This window comes from Podarcis bocagei (genome assembly GCF_964188305.1).
Source record: "Podarcis bocagei genome assembly, chromosome: W".
Classification (NCBI taxonomy): domain Eukaryota; kingdom Metazoa; phylum Chordata; class Lepidosauria; order Squamata; family Lacertidae; genus Podarcis; species Podarcis bocagei.
The window spans coordinates 89,282,543-89,301,426 of record NC_138131.1 but is presented as its reverse complement, the minus strand read 5'-3'; the positions used below and the strand labels follow the sequence as shown (position 1 = coordinate 89,301,426).

Here is an 18,884-nt window from a genome sequence, read left to right as displayed (position 1 = left end):
CCGGAGAGTGGGCCGCTCTAGCTTCCCTGGAGCTCCATGGTTATGCGGAGCGAGAGCTTCCGGGTTGCTGGCTGGCGACGTGGGGCGTGGTGGGATCGAGCCTCTGGCGTCGGCGTCTGAACTAGAGGTGCAGGTGAAGAAAAGAGCGGGGAGCTGCTGCGCACGTGCGAGAGAGCCGCAGTGTGGGGAAAGGTCTGCTTGCAAGATGCTGCGGCGGAAACCGACGCGGCTTGAGTTGAAGCTGGACGACATCGAGGAGTTCGACGGCGCCCGCAAGGAACTCGAGGTGGGTGAGTCAGCGGCGTAGCGTGAGTTGTCAGCACCCGGGGCAAGGCACGTAATTTGCGCCCCCCTAACCCCTAACCTGCGAGTTGCTGCTGGCGCTGCTGCCCAAACGACGCCGCTTGCCCGGAGGAGGAGGGGGGCAGAGAGGCGAGGAAAATGCAACGGTCCAGCAGCGGCAGCAGCACCGGCGGAGGCGGGGCTGTGAGGAGGGGCTGCCTGGCGCGTCCTCCGCGGCGAGCACTGAGAGCCGCTGCCTGCCGGGCGCCTTCAGCCCGGGCGCGCGCACAGCTCGTCGGTTCCGCGAGACATGCGGCTCCGCTACAGCCTGCGCCCGAGGCTCTTCGGCGACTCCGGAGGCAGCGAGCGCGCCCCCCCCAGATGTTGCGCCCGGTGCGGCCTGCCCCCCTTGCACCCCCCACGCTATGCCACTGGGGTGAGTGGTTGGTTGGTTGGTTGGTTGCGGGACGGCAAGGCGCTCCTTGCCCACCTTTCTTCGGTGTTGGTGTTGTTGTTTGCGCACTCTGCACATGCTTAGAGATTCTCTTGGCCTTGCTTTCTCTTTTCTTTTTTAAAAACCTGTTTCTCCTCACAAGGGGAGTAGCCATCCTGTTTGTTATTGAGCTGCAAGGCCCGGTCTTCTCTCTCCCACTCAGGAGGGTACCGAGTATAGTAAACAGGCGGTGAGGTAGAGCCACCCGCTGGAGTTGGGCGCAGTCCCCCCCCCACTGTTCTTACTTGGGTGGAACATGCACAAACAAGCTTATAAAATTATGCACAGTACGGAGAAAGAACACTGGCTCCTCAGGGCTGCCATTTGCTTGTTTTAATAAAAGGTTGTTGGCTGGGGAAAAGGTCGCAGCTCAGTGTCAAAGGGTTTTCTTTGCATTGAGAAGGTCCCAGGTTCAATTGTGAGTATCCCCAAGTAAGTTTGGAAGAGGCTTCCTGCCTGAAACCGTGGAGAAGTGCTGCCAAACAGGGTGGACAATACTGAGCTAAGTGGATCCAATGGTCTGACTCTGTAAAAGGCAGCTTCCTGTGTTTTGTTCCATGACCATAAGCTCAGCTGTAAAGCATTTCCTTTGCATGCAGAAGCTCCCAAGTTCAGTCTCCCAGGTAGGGCTGGGAGACTCCCTGCCTGAAATCCTGCAATATTGTTGTTAGTTAGAGTAGACAATACTGAACAAGATGAAACAATGGTCCAATTTGGTATAAAATGGCTATTTGTATTCCTGTGCAAGAAGGTGTGTTTGTGCGTACACAGTAGCAGATCTAAATGCCAAATTATGCTTGAGGTTGCCTCCATGTTAGCCCCCTGCACTCACGAGTAAAGGTGTTTGGCCCCTTTCTGTGGCAGAATTTTTTGACAGCTTGCAATGTCTTAAATCTGAAAGCAAAGAATCAGATTCATTACAGCTATATTTGAAAAAGAAAACATGTCATGGCATGGGCGGAGGAGGTACATATGTGATTGTCCTGGAGAAGTTTTCTTTAATTATGCTTTAATTATGTTTCCACAGAGTCGTAGGAAGCGCGAGGAGGTGGACATGGTGGGAGCCAGCGATGCTGAGTGTGCGCTGGGACTCAGCACTGATCATAAGAGCCGGGAGCAGATGATACATGACCGGATTGGCTACAAACCCCAGCCCAAACCAAACAATTGTTAATCTCAGTTTGGGAACTTTGAGTTCTAGAGCCCAAAGGGTGGACAGTGGGAGTGCCTGGTACCTGTGAGCTTTGGAAGAAAGCAGGAATTTGTTTCAAGAGCCCAACAAACTCTGTTTAGAAATAGCAGAAGAGACTGAGCTGCTCTCCTCTAGGTTTTAAATGGAGTTCCTCCTCCAAGCAGAGCAAGTCTTGCTTTCCCTACAAAGATGGGATCTTCCTTACTTGATGGTTTCTTTTGTGCAACCTTGCTAGGCTGCTGTGCTTAATAAAATATTTGTTTTTAACTTTGCATGCTTCATTGTATAAACATAGATGGACATTTTTACTTGTGAAAGAGACCTTGAGCCTTGCTGATGGGTGCAGCAACAGAAGTGAAATTGAGCATTTTTTACTTTTTACTTTGAGGTGGTTGTAGAGTGGGTTTATTTACAACTGAGAGGCCCTAGATTATTAGTGGAAGAGCAGAGACTGGATATGCAGAAGGTCCCAGGCTGAACTGCTGACATCACCAGTTAAAAATGCTTCTGAGTTGCCAGCCTGGGAAATGACCATTTGCTGCCTGTATCCCTGGAGTAGACAAGGAGTGCGGAAGCTGTGGCCCTCCAGACAGTGCTGAATCATAGCTCTCATCCTCCCTGACCACTGAAATAGGGTGGCTGAGGTTGATAGGAATTAGGAGTTCACCATTGTCTGGTGGACAGTGGCAGAATTTCGCCTACTTTAGAGTGGACTGTACTGAGTTAAGTGGACGAAAAGTCTGACTTCGAAGCAAAATGGATTTGGGGGGCAACCACACTATATTCCTCATCTTTCTCACACGAAGATGAGTTGACCACGGTTATGATCAATATGGTTTTATTTTCGGGGTGAAACAAGGTACCAAGATCTACTTGTTACAGAGATGCTCCAAAGGTGCAGGAGATGTTACTTAGTGTTTGAGGATTCCCCCTCCCCTTTTGTCTTGGGAAGAAGGCATTCTGTCTAAAGCTGCTGCATACTGACAAATTAATCTTCCTGCAAAACAGTATGCCACAAGAGGCTGCCTTACAAGTCCATGGGTTGCAATAAAACATCTGCTCCTGCCTTTTGTGCTTGAATTCTGTGTGATCCATTCATAAGCAATGGGCTGTAGCCAATGCTAGTCCTACTCAGAGTAGATACACTGAAATTAATGAACGAGACTAACTTGGGTCCATTACTTTATTTGGGTTTACTGATTAGAACAAGCGTTAGCTGGTAATGGTTTTCTGCAAAGAATTCTGGGAGCTGCCGTTTGTTAAGGGTGCTGAGAGGAGTCGTTTTAGTTAACACAGCTGATTTTTGGTTCTTGCCAATAAACTGAGTAGCATAAAAATTATAGCGGGGATCAAATACTGGAGAGAACTCACAAAAATACAGTGGTGCCTCGCAAGACGAAATTAATTCGTTCCGCGAGTTTTTTCGTCTAGCGAATTTTTCGTCTTGCGAAGCACGAACTCCCATAGGAATGCATTGAAATTCAATTAATGCGTTCCTATGGTCAAAAAAAGTCCAAACAAAGCCAAATTTGGTACAACAAGAGTTTATTAAGTGCTCTTTAAAGTCACACATACTGTAAAGAGCATTTCAAAAATTGAAGGAACAAGTAAGTTTCTAAACATGACAGAAAAACATTTAAAAATCAACAAAGTGTACAGTACATTTTCTAAGACTCTGGGGGACCACTCGAAGAAGGTTCCTCTTCCACTCTTTGCTTCTTGCTGAAGAACCTGCCCATGGTCTGCTGCTTCATCCGCCTTTTCAGCACCTCCCTGAAAGGCGACATGACCCTCGTATCAAAAGTGTTCGCGAGGTCATGTGCCACGTGCTTGTCAGGGTGGTGCCGCTGTGCAAAAGCCTGCACATCCTTCCACTTCAGGCAAATGTCCCTCAGTTCTTTGGAGGACGGCCATTCCTCAGTTGCTTCCTCCTCTTCCAGCGAGGCCTGCTCCTGCGCAGCCTCTGCCTGCAGTTCGACCAGCTCCTGGGTGGTCAGCTCGTGGTCGTGCTCCTCCACCAGCTCGCTGATGTCCTCCTCTGTGACCTCCAGGGCCCATGGTCCTCCCCAAGGCAACAATGTCCTGCACCACTGTTGACTCTGGTGCATCAGAGTCACTTGGTGCCACGCAGTCCGGCCACAGGCTGCGCCAAGCGCAATTCAAATTTCTCTGGCTGATCCCATTCCAGGCCGTGGTGATCATCTTCAAGCAGGTGACGATGTCAAAGTGGTCCTTCCAGAATTCCCGCAGGGTGATGGTGGTGCAATCAGTCACCTCGAAGCATCGCCTGAAAAGCTCCTTGGTGTAGAGTTTTTTGAAATTGGCGATGACCTGCTGATCCATCAGCTGGAGCAGTGGCGTGGTGTTAGGCGGCAGGAACATGATGCTGATGAAGCTGAACTCCTCCAACAAGTCCTCCTCAAGGCCTTTAGGATGAGCAGGAGCATTGTCCATCAGAAGCAAAGCCTTCAGCAGCAGGTCGTTGTCCAGCAGGTACTGTTTGACAGCAGGGCCAAAAGCAAGATTGACCCAGTCCACAAACAGCACACGTGTGACCCAAGCCTTACTGTTGGATCGCCACATGACACTCAGCTGCTCCTTGTCGACCTTGTGTTTCTTGAAGGCCCGTGGGTTCTCCGAGTGGTACACCAGCAGGGGCTTGATCTTCAGGTCGCTGCTTGCGTTGGCACAGAAGAGCAGGGTCAGACGGTCCTTCATGGGCTTGTGGCCAGGCAACGTGGCCTCCTCCTGTGTGATGAAAGTCCTTTTGGGCATCCTCTTCCAAAACAGCCCGGTCTCGTCACAGTTGAAGACCTGCTGTGGAACGTAGCCCTCCGTCGTCACAACCTCCAGGAACTCCGCTGCAAAGTCTTCAGCCGCAGAAACATCAGAACTTGCAGCCTCTCCATGCCTGACCACGCTGTGGATTCCAGATCTTGTCTTGAACCGGTCAAACCAGCCTCTGCTTGCCTTGAAGACTTCTGGCTCGCCTGAGGTTCCTGGCTGTTCCCGGACGAGGTCTGCGTGCAAGGCCTTGGCCTTCTCACAAATGATGGCCTCAGTCACTGTGTCCCCTACACGCTGCTTCTCTTCTAACCAGATGAGCAGCAACTTCTCCACCTCCTCCAGAACAGCTGGGCGGTTCTTCACGATCCTGGTGACTCCCTTGGCTGCATCAGTCGCAAGGATCTTCTCCCTCACCTTCAGGATGGTCCCGATGGTCGATGGATTCCTCCCGTACTCCCTGGCGAGGTCTGTCACACGCATTCCACCGCCGTGCTTCCGGATGATCTCCTTCTTCATTTCCAGCGTAACCTTCGCCTTCTTCCCCTCGCCGGCCTCTGCAGCAGCAGTCTTCTTGGGTCCCATGGCAGCACAGCTCCTACCTTCGCAAACCCCCAAAAATAAATAAATCAGTGCTTCAATTCCAAAAAATTCAAAAGCACCCAGCCACCCACCACACAGAAATTCAAACCCAGAACCAGGTCCTTGAATTCCAAACACCCCAACCCAAAATCCAACCCCCCCCCCCAAGTTTTAAAACTTTAACTTACCGATTGGCTGCAAAAGAAGTTTTGGAAAAGCTTCAAAAATCACCAAAGTCTTCAAAAACCTCAACTGTTCCCCCAGCCCCTCCCCAACTGTTGCAACCCCCTCCCCAACTGTTGCAACCCCCTCCCCAACTGTTGCAACCCCCTCCCCAACTGTTCCCCCAGGCCCTCCCCAACTGTTGCAAACCCCTCCCCAACTGTTCCTCCAGCCACCCACCACACAGAAATTCAAACCCAGAATTTTTTTTTAAAAAAACACAGCAGAGTGGCCCAATGGTCACAGAAAATCATAAAAATGCAGAAAAAACCACACAAGCTTCCAAATTATTGCAAACCCCTCCTCAACTGTTCCCCCAGCCACCCACCACACAGAAATTCAAACCCAGTTTTTTTTAAAAAAAAAACCAGCAGAGTGGCCCAATGGTCACAAAAAATGCAGGAAAAAAACACACAAGCTTCCAGATTCTTACAAACCCCTCCCCAACACCAAGTCCTTGATTTCCAAACACCCCAACCCAAAATCCAAAACCCCCCAAAAAAGTTTTAAAAGTTTAACTTACCAAATGGCTGCAAAAGAAGTTTTGGGAAAGCTTCAAAAAGCAGCAAAGTCTTCAAAAACTTCAAAAAATACTACCACACCACGTGCTATGAGTTGCTCCTCGAAGTCAAGTCGCAACTGCACCTCTTCAAGCAATGCACCCTGGGTATTAACGGTTTTAAGAAAAAGGAAACAAACTTGCAATACGTTTTCGTCTTGTGAAGCAAGCCCATAGAGAAATTCGTCTTGCGAAGCAGCTCAAAAACCGCAAAACCCTTTCGTCTAGCGAGTTTTTCGTCTTGCGAGGCATTCGTCTTGCGGGGCACCACTGTAATAATCCTAATAACATCTTTTGTCTTCAGAATTGACGGGTAAATCTCAGTCTAACTGGAGCTCAAACAAAGGTAGTAGGGGAACTTCCATTATTGTTAGCAGGCAGGTCTGGTTCTGGAGTTGGGTGGCCTAACAGTGAGGGGGGGGTGCTATTAAAGCCACGTAAAAAACAACGACCTACTTGATGTTTAGAACATTTGATGTTTCTCAATCCTCTCCCTGGAGGAAAAAAGATTCAGTTACATTAAAAGGCAGCCGTGGCTTCCCCCCACCCTGCCCCAGTGTTGGGAGCAATAGCCCTCAGCAGCTTGTGTAGATGTTGGAAGGTTTATAAGAAGTAGGTGCTGAGAGAGATGGGGAGAAACAATCTCTATTCAACTACAAAAGCCCTCACAGCATCCACCAGGCTTTGGCCAACAATCACAAGAAAGCATCACACCATTCCTTCAGGCAGCCATAACAGTCTCTGGATTGCTTGGCGTTGGCACCGCATGTGTCCTTCAGCCACTCGCGGAAGAGGTCCTTCAGCACTAAGAACTGTCCCAGAACCACGTACGCCTTGTCAAAGCCTTTGTCTTCCAGCTTCCTGCCAAGTACATCTCCAATGCCAGCTAAAGTACCAAGAGACTTGTCCCCCATGGGCTCAGCCATGAAGTCCTGATGCTTCTGACTGGTGGTCATGTTGCCTGCAGCTCTGCCTGCTCTCTCGCCTCAACCACTGCTCCCATCAAAGGGTGCTGAGAGTTGTTAGAAGACCCACTAGTCTCTTCACAGAGCTACAATTCCCAGAGTTCCCTGTGAAGAGGGATTGATAAACTGCTCTGGGAGCAGAAAAGGGGTTCTCAGCTGTAATGGGTATGGGGTTGCTCATGCGTAAGTTGCTGCCTCTCCTGGTTATGTTGCCTTGTTAAACTTTTCTGTCTGCATAGCCCTTCAATTCGTGGCTGCCTCAGTCGCTAGCAGAATCCGTCAGTGGGCGTTTCTTAAATCTTTTCCAACATAAAAGTTGTTTGACACCCAGTCTCCTCCTACTCTCTCTGCGCGGAAGTCTTCTGTGCAGGGTGGGCGTGGGTAGCGGAGGACCCGTGCTCTCCCCGCTGGTGTCCGGTGAAGAGTCCTGGAGCCCTCTCGCCGATTCCCCCATCAGCCCCTCTATATCCCTGGTGTTGCGCTGATTTGCTTCCCCATCTGCGGAGCTGCATCTCTCCCTGCTGGGCCCTTCTCCAGCATCATTTAAGAGCCTTCCCTCCGCCTCTAGCTCCGATGTCAGTTCCCTGACATCAGCCCTCTTAGCAAATCAGTTCCCAGGATTCTTTGAGGGAAGCCATGACTATTTAAAACAATAGTGTTTTAAGTGTGTTTTGTGAATGTGGCCAGTATACAGGTGAAACTCGGAAAATTAGAATATTGTGGAGAAGTTCATTTATTTCAGGAATTCAGCTTAAAAGGTGAGAGCTGGACCATAAAGAAGGCTGATCGCTGAAGAATGGATGCTTTTGAATTCTGGTGCTGGAGGAGACTCTTGAGAGTCCCATGGACTGCAAGAGGATCCAACCTCTCCATTCTGAAGGAAATCAGCCCTGAGTGCTCACTGGAAGGACAGATCCTGAAGCTGAGGCTCCAATACTTTGGCCACCTCATGAGAAGAGAGGACTCCCTGGAAAAGACCCTGATGTTGGGAAAGATGGAGAGCACAAGGAGAAGGGGACGACAGAGAACGAGATGGTTGGACAGTGTTCTCGAAGCTACCAGCATGAGTTTGACCAAACTGCGGGAGGCAGTGGAGGACAGAAGTGCCTGGCGTGCTCTGGTCCAGGGGGTCACGAAGAGTCGGACACGACTAAATGACTAAACAACAACAATATATGAGATAGACTCATGACATGCAAAGCAAGATATGTCAAGCCTTTATTAGTTATCATTGTGATGATTAGAATATTAAATGAAATCAGCAAAATAAGGACTGCAAATAGAGCAAATCTCTTTTCTGATAAGAACAGCTTTTGCATCTCATTTGGAAACCAAGGACCCAGAGTCTGGAGGAAGAACGGGGAGGGACACAATGCCAGATGCTTGAAGTCCAGTGTGAAGTTTCCACAGTCTGTGTTGATTTGGGGAGCCATGTCATCAGCTGGTGTTGGTCCACTGTGCTTCATTAAGTCCAGGGTCAATGCAGCCGTCTACCAGGAGATTTTGGAGCACTTCATTCTTCATGGGGATGCTGACTTCATTTTCCAGCAGGAATTGGCACCTGCCCACACTGCCAAAAATACCAAAACCTGGTTCAATGCCCATGGGATTACTGTGCTTGATTGGCCAGCTAATTCGCCTGACCTGAACCCCATAGAGAATCTATGGGGCACTGCCAAGAGACAGATGAGAGACATAAGACCGAGCAATGCAGAAGAGCTGAAGGCTGCTATTGAAGCATCCTGGTCTTTCATAACACCTCAGCAGTGCCACAGGCTGATAGGCAGTAATTGATGCAAAAGGGGCCCAAACCAAGTACTAAGTACATATGCATGCTTCTACTTCTCAGAGGTCCAATATGGCTCTATTTGCAGTCCTTGTTTTTCTGATTTTATTTAATATTCTAATTTCCTGAGATTGTTAATTTGGGGTTTTCATCAGCTGTACGCCATGATCATCACAATTATAACAAATAAAGGCTTGACATATCTCGCTTTGCATGTCATGAGTCTATCTCATATATTAGTTTCACCTTTTAAGTTGAATTACTGAAATAAATGAACTTTCCCACGATATTCTAATTTCCGAGTTTCACCTGTATATAAGGAGGCAGCATCAAAATCTGTCTCCTGCATGTGGTTCTGAAAAATGTTTTGACACCGAAATGCATGAAAGATGCTGGCCTAAAAAAAAAAAAGAAGACACTAGCTTCATGGTACTGTTAGGTGCCATGCAGGGTGCTTTGAAACATTTCACACACATCCACAATTTCTATAAAATACATTCTGCTTTATTAGTTACATACACAGACTGTTCATCTGTACTTATATAATGTTATCAGATGCGCAATCTCAAACTGGATTTAATGAACATCTGCCATAGAATACTTTGCTAGAAGAGAGAGACAAGTCTGAAAATATATTGAAAGGCACCATTGTTTATTGGGCACAGTGGGGTATACAGCACCAGCAACACAATTCTTTAGCAAGTAAAATGAGGCCCCAACTGCACCATGTGTTTAAAGCAATATCACATTGCTTTAAGCAGTCATGATTTCCCCAAAGAATTTTGGGAACTTCAATTTGTTATGGGTGCCGCAGTTGTTAGGAAACCCCTAGTCCTCTGATAGCTACAATTCCCTGAGTGGTTTAACAGTCAATCCTTTTACCATGGGAACTTTGGGAATTGTAACTCTGTGAGGGGAAAAGGGAGTTTCCTAGCAATTCTCAGTACTCTTAACTGAGGTTCACAGGATTCTTTGAGAAGCCATGACTGTTCAAAGGGGGCAACTGGCAAGTTGAAGGCTCAGAGGTGGGAGGAAGCTGGAGGCCTCAAGTACACCCAGACCTTTATTGCAACTTCTCATGAGAACATTGTGGATCTTCACTCTCAAGAGGTACCACACTTCCACCAAAGGCACCCCACTCACAGAACATGCCAAGCAGTACTTGCCTGGGCAAACATGGGTTTGTGGGCTGATGGGAGGGAAGCAAGCAGAGAAACAGAAGCAGGCAGAAGAAAAAGGCTGGAATGTGGCTGCCGCCAAGCATGTATTGCTGAAAACACATGTTAAATGCACATAAGATGCAAATTGCCTGTTTTGCTTTGCTTCCGGTTATACATAAGATAATAATAATAATAATAATAATAAATTTTATTTATATCCTGCCCTCCCCAGCTGAAGCCGGGCTCAGGGCGGCTAACAACACTAAAATAGTGCAACATTATCAAAAACATCATAAGAATTAATTAAAATCAAAAATGATGGCAACCATAAACTAAAGTATTGTAAAGATTGCCAAAGGAGGGAGTCAGGCTGTGCCCTGGCCAAAGGCCTGGTGGAACAGCTCTGTCTTGCAGGCCCTGCGGAAAGATGTCAAGTCCTGCAGGGCCCTTGTCTCTTGTGACAGAGCGTTCCACCAGGTTGGAGCCGCAGCCGAAAAAGCCCTGGCTCTAGTTGAGGCCAGCCTAACCTCTCTGTGGCCTGGGACCTTCAAGATGTTTTTATTTGAGGACCGTAAGTTCCTCTGTGGGGCATACCAGGAGAGGCGGTCCCGTAGATACGAGGGTCCTAGGCCGTGTAGGGCTTTGAAGGTTAAAACCAGCACCTTAAACCTGATCCTGTACTCCACCGGGAGCCAGTGCAGCTGGTATAGCACCGGATGAATGTGATCCCGCAGCGAAGACCCCGTAAGGAGTCTCGCCGCGGCATTCTGCACCCGCTGGAGTTTCTGGGTCAGTCTCAGGGGCAGCCCCACGTAGAGCGAGTTACAATAATCCAGTCTGGAGGTGACCGTCGCGTGGATCACAGTGGCTAGGTCAGGGCGAGAGAGGTAAGGAGCCAACTGCTTAGCTTGGCGGAGATGAAAAAATGCCGCCTTTGTTATAGCTGCAATCTGAGCCTCCATGGAGAGGGAGGTATCGAAGATTACACCCAAACTCTTAACGGACGGTGCTGGCACTAATTGCACCCCCGCAAGAGATGGGAGTTGCCCCCTCAATCCCATATCGTCCCGTCCCAGCCAGAGGACCTCTGTCTTCGAAGGATTTAACTTCAACCGGCTCCCACGTAACCATCCAGCCACAGCTTCCAAGCATCTGATCAGTGTGTCTGGGGCCGAGTCAGGATGGCCATCCATCAACAGATAGAGTTGGGTGTCGTCAGCATACTGATGGCAGCCCAGCCCAAAACTCCGGACAAGCTGGGCGAGGGGGCGCATAAAGATGTTAAAAAGCATCGGGGAGAGAATTGCACCCTGAGGCACTCCACACACCAAGGAGTGGCGGGATGACAGTTCCCCCCCAAGCGCCACCCTCTGTCCCCGACCAGAGAGAAACGAGCGCAGCCATTGAAGGACTGTGCCCTGGATCCCCACATCGGCGAGGCGGTGGTCCAGAAGTTCGTGATCGACCATGTCGAAAGCTGCTGACAGATCTAGAAGAATCAGCAGCCCCGACCAGCCTCGATCCAGCTGTCTACGAAGATCATCTGTTAGGGCGACCAGAGCCGTCTCGGTCCCATGACCAGCGCGGAAGCCGGACTGGAATGGATCCAGAGCCGATGTTTCATCCAGAAACCTACCAAGCTGTTCAGCAACCGCTCTCTCAATCACCTTACCCAGGAATGGAAGATTCGAAACTGGGCGGTAATTGGATAGATCTAAGGGATCTAATGATGTTTTCTTTAAGAGCGGACGCACCACTGCCTCCTTCAGTTCCCCTGGGAATGTCCCGGTGCCAAGGGACAAATTGATGATATCCCCCAGGGGGGCCCGCACCTCGTCTGGACACGCTCTAATCAGCCAAGACGGCCACGGGTCGAGAGGACAAGTGGTGGGCTTTCCAGCTCGGAGGAGTCTGTCCACATCGGCTGGGGATATCCGGTCAAAGTGGTCCAATACTGGACCCGAGGACAGTCGAGGGGCCTCCAGTTCCTTTATTGTATCCAAATTGGCAGGGAGGTCATGGCGGAGCGACAGGACCTTCTCCGCAAAAAAGCTCGCAAATGCCTCACAGCTGTGTGTCGAATTGTTATTTAAATTTGGCTGTCCTTTGAGGGACGTTAAAGACCGAATTATACTAAATAATTGTGCCGGGCGAGAGCTAGCGGATGCAATGGAGGCCGAGAAGTAAGACTTCTTAGCGGCCTTCACTGCCATCTCGTAGGTTTTCATAAAAATCCTATAAGATGTTCTTGAGGCTCCGTCACGGGCACCCCGCCATACTCTAGCCGTCTGAGGTCCCGCTTCATTTTCTGGAGCTCCTCAGTAAACCAGGGAGCCCGGTTTCTGCGGGGTCGCAGAGGGCGCTTAGGTGCGATCTCATTGATGGCTGCCAGGAGCTGGGTATTCCAGCCCTCAACAAGCTCAGTCAATGAGTCGCCAGGGGGAGAAAGGTCCCGCAAGGCTTGACGGAATCTATCCGGGTCCATCAGCCTCCACGGGCGAGCCCAAATCGGCGCACCACCTAAGCAGGGTGGGGGTGGAACGTCAATCCTGGCTTTCAGAGCGTAGTGATCAGACCATGGCACCTTCATCGAAGGAAACATGATCACATCTATACCGACGCCAAAGATCAGATCCAGCGTGTGGCCTGCTTGATGTGTGGGGCCCGAAACAAACTGGGAGAGCCCTAGTGTCGCCATGGAAGACACCAGGTCCAGAGCCTGTGAGGAGGGAGTGGCATCGGCATGGATGTTGAAGTCCCCCAATACCAATAGGTTGGGGAACTCCAAGGTCCAGCCGGCCACCGCCTCCAGCAGGCCTGACAGGGTGGCTGCTGGTGCGCTAGGTGGCCGGTACACCAGCCAGACAGCCAAGCTCACCTTGGAGCCCCACACTAGGCCAACACATTCAATGCCGGGGATCGATGGCGGTGGTAGAGCCCTGAAAGAACAATCTTCCCGGATTAATAGTGCCACCCCTCCCCCGCGGCCCACAGTCCGTGACTGGTGGAGGACGGAGAAACCCGGGGGCGCCATCTCTCGTAAGGTAACAGTATCCCCTTCGCGCACCCAGGTCTCCGTCACACAAGCCAGGTCGACCCCCTGCGAGATGATGAAATCTCGTGGTTTTGTTGCCTATAGACCTGGCATTGCACAACACCAGTGACGGAGGTGAGTAATCCTTGCTCACCCTACCCTCGTCTCTCGGGATGGGGCGCAGATTGGAAGGGGTACGAGCATATCCGTATCTCGATCCCCTTCGCCTATGACATCTGCCCCCACCGCCATACCTCCCTCGCCCCTCCACGGTAGCAATCCCAGGCCTCATACTCTAAGCCAAGATCTAAGCCAAGATTAGCCACACTAGAAGAGACTGGTTTCCTCCCATCTATATAAAATGAAAGTTTAAGTCTCCTAAAGCTGAGAGCACACCGATACTAGTTAGGGCAGAGGTGGGGAAATCTGTGGCCTTGCAGATGTTGGGACTCCAGCTCCCATCAGTCCTAAGCACCACGGCCCCTGGTCAGAAATGATGGGAACTTTTGTGCAGCAGTACCTGGTGGGCCCAAAGGTTCCCCATCCCTGTACTCTAGTATGAGCATCTTGCCTGTAAAGGGATGATTCAGAGGTTGGAAGCTGCTTGCACCTAGCTCAGTTACCTGCCATCTACTATAGACTTTCACCTTTTCAAGTGACTTAGTGTATAGTGAAATGTTAAAAACACATAAAACACAACAACATAGACCTGGGGAAGCCATTTGACTGTGACATTTAAACTATGACACAGTTTGTTTGCTTCATGCTAAAGACAGACTGCATGCGGAAATTCTGTAATAACCTTGCATCTCACTTTATAAAGTTACTAACTTTACTTGCACAGTATTATTCATTTGGGGCATGTAGTGATCTTGGATGAAAAGAATCACCCACACTCAAAGCAATTTACAAAAAAAAGACAACTTGAAGGAAATGGCTATCTAAATTCTACTCTTTTGTTGCCTCCAAAGTCAATTTTTGCAGAAGTCTAAAGCAGAAAAGTGGGTATGATTTTTATATGCAGGGACTGAAAGCCAAGCCTGCTCAAGAAGGGTTGCACATGCCTTTTAAAGAAATTATGCCAAAGAAGTCAATCCAGAATATTTCCATTACTGGTAATGGAGGTATAGACCTTCAGTCTTAAGTGTTTTATTTCAATTAGGACTCAATGAATGCGGTTGCAGGGAAGAGCTTAGGCAAATTATTTTTAAAAAGCCTCTCTTACTATATGCTAAGCAACATAACAACATATTAAATGACCAACAGTTAAATGATACACTGCTTTCATTTTTAGCTTCCAATAAACTTGCCCAAAGGGCTACTGTAGATGGGGGTAGCCAATTGGAGACCCTCTCCGGATGTTGTGAACTCCCAACTCCCATCAGCCCTAGCCAAAATTCACATGAGGCTTGAACAGCAAAACTCTGGGAGGAGTGCCAATAATAATAATTCTCCTCTGTCCACCCCTTGGCCCAGGTCGTTTGATTCACAAAAGAACTTTTTACACAGTGTTCATAAGAACCAATCAGATTTCCTCTGAGCATTTCAAAACCCCAACGTGGGACAAAGTCAGATCAGAAGAAATTCTTTTAACGACAAAGAAACTATTTCCTACTTGAGCATGCATATGTAGTTCAGAGTAAATAAAATAGGAATAAAAGGAGGAATGCATTCAGCAAAACCCTAGAGGTCGTAAACAGGAGAGGCAGGATGGCAGTATTTACTATCTTCTCGTGAACTCTCTTCCTGGCCCTTAAGATCTATCTAAAAATTAAACTACATCAAAGCTACCTTCTATCTTTATGACCCAGGATGCCTGATGAACAACTGGCCTGTGTATTTAGAATGTTTATACGTGCCTGTCAGGCGTAGAGAAAGCAAATGGCAGAGGTGGAGAGGCTTGTGGGATTCGATCAGAAATTATTGTCAATGAATCAACCCCCGTCAACGCGATGCTTTCATCGCAGACACAAATGGCTTGCTCCATATTTCATAATTCCTCATAGCAATCCCACCTGACCCCCACACTCTGGATATTTGCACCCCTACATCTCACCGCTTTTTATTTTTAAATTTTTTTATTTGTTTTTGTTTTTTGTAAGAAGAGCTTAAGATAGTAGAGGTTAAGGTAATAGATGTACTGTGTTCTCTTCATGTTCATGTATGTGTTCTTGTATCACATAACGATGTCTAGCAGACATTCCTAAAGGAGTGCTCGACAACCTCTGCCTATTCTTTTCTAAAATTGAGTGACTAGGCAAGACCAAAGTCAGTCTGCTGCGGCAGCACTGAGCATCAGATAAATTGGCGGGAATGTAGTTATAACTTCTTTGATTACACGTGAAAAACCAATCATCTGGCAAGCTAACATGAGCATAATTAAAAATAATCTGCTGAACATGTGAGCAATTCCAAGTTGGCCATCCTGCGTCCAGACAGCAAGTTGCTTTCTTACTGCAATTCCCAATCTGAACACAAGAGGTGTCTGGTGGTGCTGCAACTCTAGGTGTGTATAATGCTATCGCATCCAGAGGTAACTTTTGTGTCACCTTTTCCCAGTCATGGAGATTGGTATAACCAATGATACCTTCAGGAATCCATTTAGAAAACCACTTTCCCATGTGTGTGGCATGTGCCATATGAAAGGGTTGTGTACAAACAGGGAGTATACAATTTCCTAAGGTAGTGTGCATATCATATGCTTCACTCAGACAAAAATGAGAGACGTTAGCCACTTTAGCGAAACGCATCCACAAATTATAGTTATGACTAGAAGAAGTGCCAGGGGGAAGATAGATACACTGAGTACTTGGTATCAAGAAAACAAATAATACACATGTTAAAATCAGCATAGAGTTCATATTTAGCTGAGTAATCAAGGCTACTAAAAAAGTCCCTGATGCTTCTGGAACATCATGATGCTGAAGTTGTGAAAAGATAAAGTGCGAGACTGGCTTCATTACTATCAGATAATGGAGGCATATAATTTGGATAAGAAAATTGGCTTCCAGGTGGAAAAATCAAAATTAGAAACAGAACTGTTAAAACCCAAAACTAAGATTTTGTCAAAGATGTATAACTTGCTGTTGAAATGGAATACTCAGGATGAAACGGTGAAATCTGCTATGATTAAATGGGCACAAGATGTTGGACATAACATTATGTTTCCTGACTGGGAACAGTTATGGACCACAGGTATGAAGTTTACGGCATGTAATGCTTTAAGAGAGAATATTACGAAAATGATATACAGGTGGTACATGACACCAGTCAAGCTTGCAAAAATCTATCATTTGCCTGACAATAAATGTTGGAAATGTAAAGAAACTGAGGGTACATTCTTTCACCTTTGGTGGACGTGCCCAAGGATTAAGGCTTTCTGGGAGATGATCTATAACGAAATGAAAAAGGTATTTAAATATACCTTCCTGAAGAAACCAGAGGCCTTTCTCCTGGGCATCGTCAGCCAATTGGTACCAAAGAAGGATAGAACTTTTTTTATGTATGCCACAACAGCAGCAAGAATACTCATTGCAAAGTATTGGAAGACACAAGATCTACCCACCCTGGAAGAATGGCAAATGAAGGTGATGGACTATATGGAACTGGCGGAAATGACTGGCAGAATCCGAGACCAGGGAAAAGAGTCGGTGGAAGAAGATTGGAAGAAATTTAAAGACTATTTACAGAAATATTGTAAAATTAATGAATGTTAGAATGATGTTGGATAGAAATTAAGGGGTTTTCAGCTGTAATATTATAAAGGAATATGAAAAATGGATTATTAATAGGTAAAAATTTAATGTTACAATAGCTTAAGATTAAAGACTAGGATAAACAAAGAGGGTAAGGATTTGCTGAACCAACAAACTGAACTGGAATACAAAAAAGGGAGGTGTGAGAGGTCCGGGAAATAAGCTAATGAAAAATAAGTAATGGAAAGAATGAGTTGTTTTTAACTATTTTTATTTTGTATTTTCTTACTTTTTATTTTTATTTTGTAATACTTTGAAAATCTTAATAAATATCTGTCAGGGGTTCAGAAGCAGAGACGCAGAGAAGGGAGGAGACAGAGAGCGAGGGGGAGGAATACGAAGGAAAGATGAGTGGGGATGACGAACCGAGATCACCGAGCTTATCCAGTGAGTCCGAGGATTCCCAGAAGGGAGCGCCAGCGGTCAGAGCAAGGGGGGAAAGCAGGGGGACACCCCAGGAAGAAGGGTCCAGAGAGGAATCAGAGAGCAGCAGTTGGAGATCGGGACCCACGTACCCAGCCGGGAGCAGCGGGGAGAAAGGGGACCAGATATCGGGTTCCGGAGGCTTTCAGAAGGAGGGAGGGCATGAGTCAGGAGTAGTCACGCCCACCTCGGGGAGCGACGAAACGATCAAGAGGAAGGTTGAGAGTTGGGCGCGCGCGCCAAGTTCAAATGTAGCGGAAGCTGGCGCAGTAAGCAGCCCAGAGAGTGAACCAGGTCCCAAAGCCCGCCGCAAGGAGGCGGAAGGGTCAGGGGGGTCCGCGTCAGAAGAGAGTAGGAAAAAGGAGACCCCGGGGGGCAGAAGGACCCAGAGACGGAGGGAAAGGCGCAGGAGGTGGAGCAAGGCTAGGGTATTAAGCTGGTGTGCTAGAGGCGGAGACTCAGACGGGTCTTCGCCGGTCTGACCTAGAAGAAGTAGGGCTGCATATTGCAGTTTGGAAATGGAAGCTGTAATCCAATAAAGACTCTTTTAACCTGAACGCTGGCTAACGTGGTCCTATGTGAGCTGGGACTGAGTGGCAGCCCTGACAGTAAGACCCGTCTCATTTAAGCTTCGGACACCTGATACCTCGCAGCGGAGGCAGAAGCAGCGAGAGGAGGAGATTGGTGTTTGGGAGCGAGCTCACAACGGTTGGCAGAGATGACGGAAGCAGAGAAAATTTCAGCGCTGCAACAGGCAGTGACCCAATTGAACGCGGAGGTACAGGCATCCAAGAAAAGGGAGGAGGATGCGGCAGCCGCCTACAGAGATCTCCACGCCAGGTTTGAAGCATTGGTTAAGCATGGGCAGCCAGGACCCAGACCGGAGGGGGTTGGGTTGGCACGGAGAGCAGGAGGGCTTGTGGCTCACTTCGATGGGAATTTACAACAGTACCCCAATTTTAGAGCAGACGTAATGTGCGCACTGCAACTGCTGGCAAAAGACTTTAGAGATGAGGAAGAGAAAGTGGGGTTTATACTATCCCATTTGCATGGGGATGCTAAAGCGTGGCTACGCAATTTGTGGAGGGATAAAGATCCGGCGCTTCAGAGTGCAGATGCCTTTATCAAAGCGATGGATGCGTGCTTTTTATCTACCATTGACGTGGATCTTGCCCGACGGGAGATTCATGGACTGGAACAAGGGAGGGCGAGCGTACGGCAGTATCACGCCCGCTTTTTTGCGCTGGTCAGTGCCTTAGAATGGGACCGGGATTCGCCCCCAGTCAGAGACCTATTCTGGGAGGGTCTGAGCAGTGCTGTTAAAGACGAAATTGCGAGGGGGGAGAGGCCCCGGAGCACGCAGGAGGTGGTCCAAAGGGCGCTGACTGTGGGGGTGAGGCTGGAAGAACGTCCATGGTGCAGAGACGAAGGACGTGGAGGGCGCGAAGCAGCGAGAAGTTTCTCTTTCGTTCCCAGGGAAGCTGCGCGTGCGCAATCCACACCTCCGCCAGGAGGGGGAGTGGAACCTATGGAGGTGGGAGGCGCCAGGGCTCAGTCAGCTACCAGAGCCCCTGCACCGGCGGCAGTCAAGACTAAACCTCCTAGAGGGACCCGGAAGTGTTACATATGCGACAGCTCTCAACACTT

At 48.5% G+C, this 18,884-nt stretch overlaps 1 protein-coding gene and 1 pseudogene across 2 annotated transcripts; one reads left to right on the top strand and one right to left on the bottom strand.

The window, feature by feature from the left end:
- The first annotated feature begins 48 nt into the window (after positions 1 to 48).
- Positions 49 to 2,234, top strand: LOC308577960 (anaphase-promoting complex subunit CDC26-like). The gene is made up of 2 exons (XM_081178292.1): positions 49 to 286; positions 1,803 to 2,234. The coding sequence occupies exons 1-2, from the start codon at positions 206 to 208 to the stop codon at positions 1,947 to 1,949; spliced, it is 228 nt and encodes a 75-aa protein (XP_081034418.1). The 5' UTR covers positions 49 to 205; the 3' UTR covers positions 1,950 to 2,234.
- Positions 2,235 to 6,393: 4,159 nt separating this feature from the next.
- LOC308578249 (barrier-to-autointegration factor pseudogene) lies at positions 6,394 to 7,146 on the bottom strand (annotated as a pseudogene). The gene has a single exon. The product of its transcript is annotated as a barrier-to-autointegration factor pseudogene (transcript).
- Between the last annotated feature and the right edge of the window lie 11,738 nt (positions 7,147 to 18,884).

Excerpts from the sequence above, each read along its gene's own strand:
- LOC308577960 (XM_081178292.1), top strand. The coding sequence starts at position 206 with ATGCTGCGGCGGAAACCGACGCGGCTTGAGTTGAAGCTGGACGACATC. Across the intron at positions 287-1,802 it reads GCGCCCGCAAGGAACTCGAG|AGTCGTAGGAAGCGCGAGGA; the intron begins GTGGGTGAGTCA and ends ATGTTTCCACAG.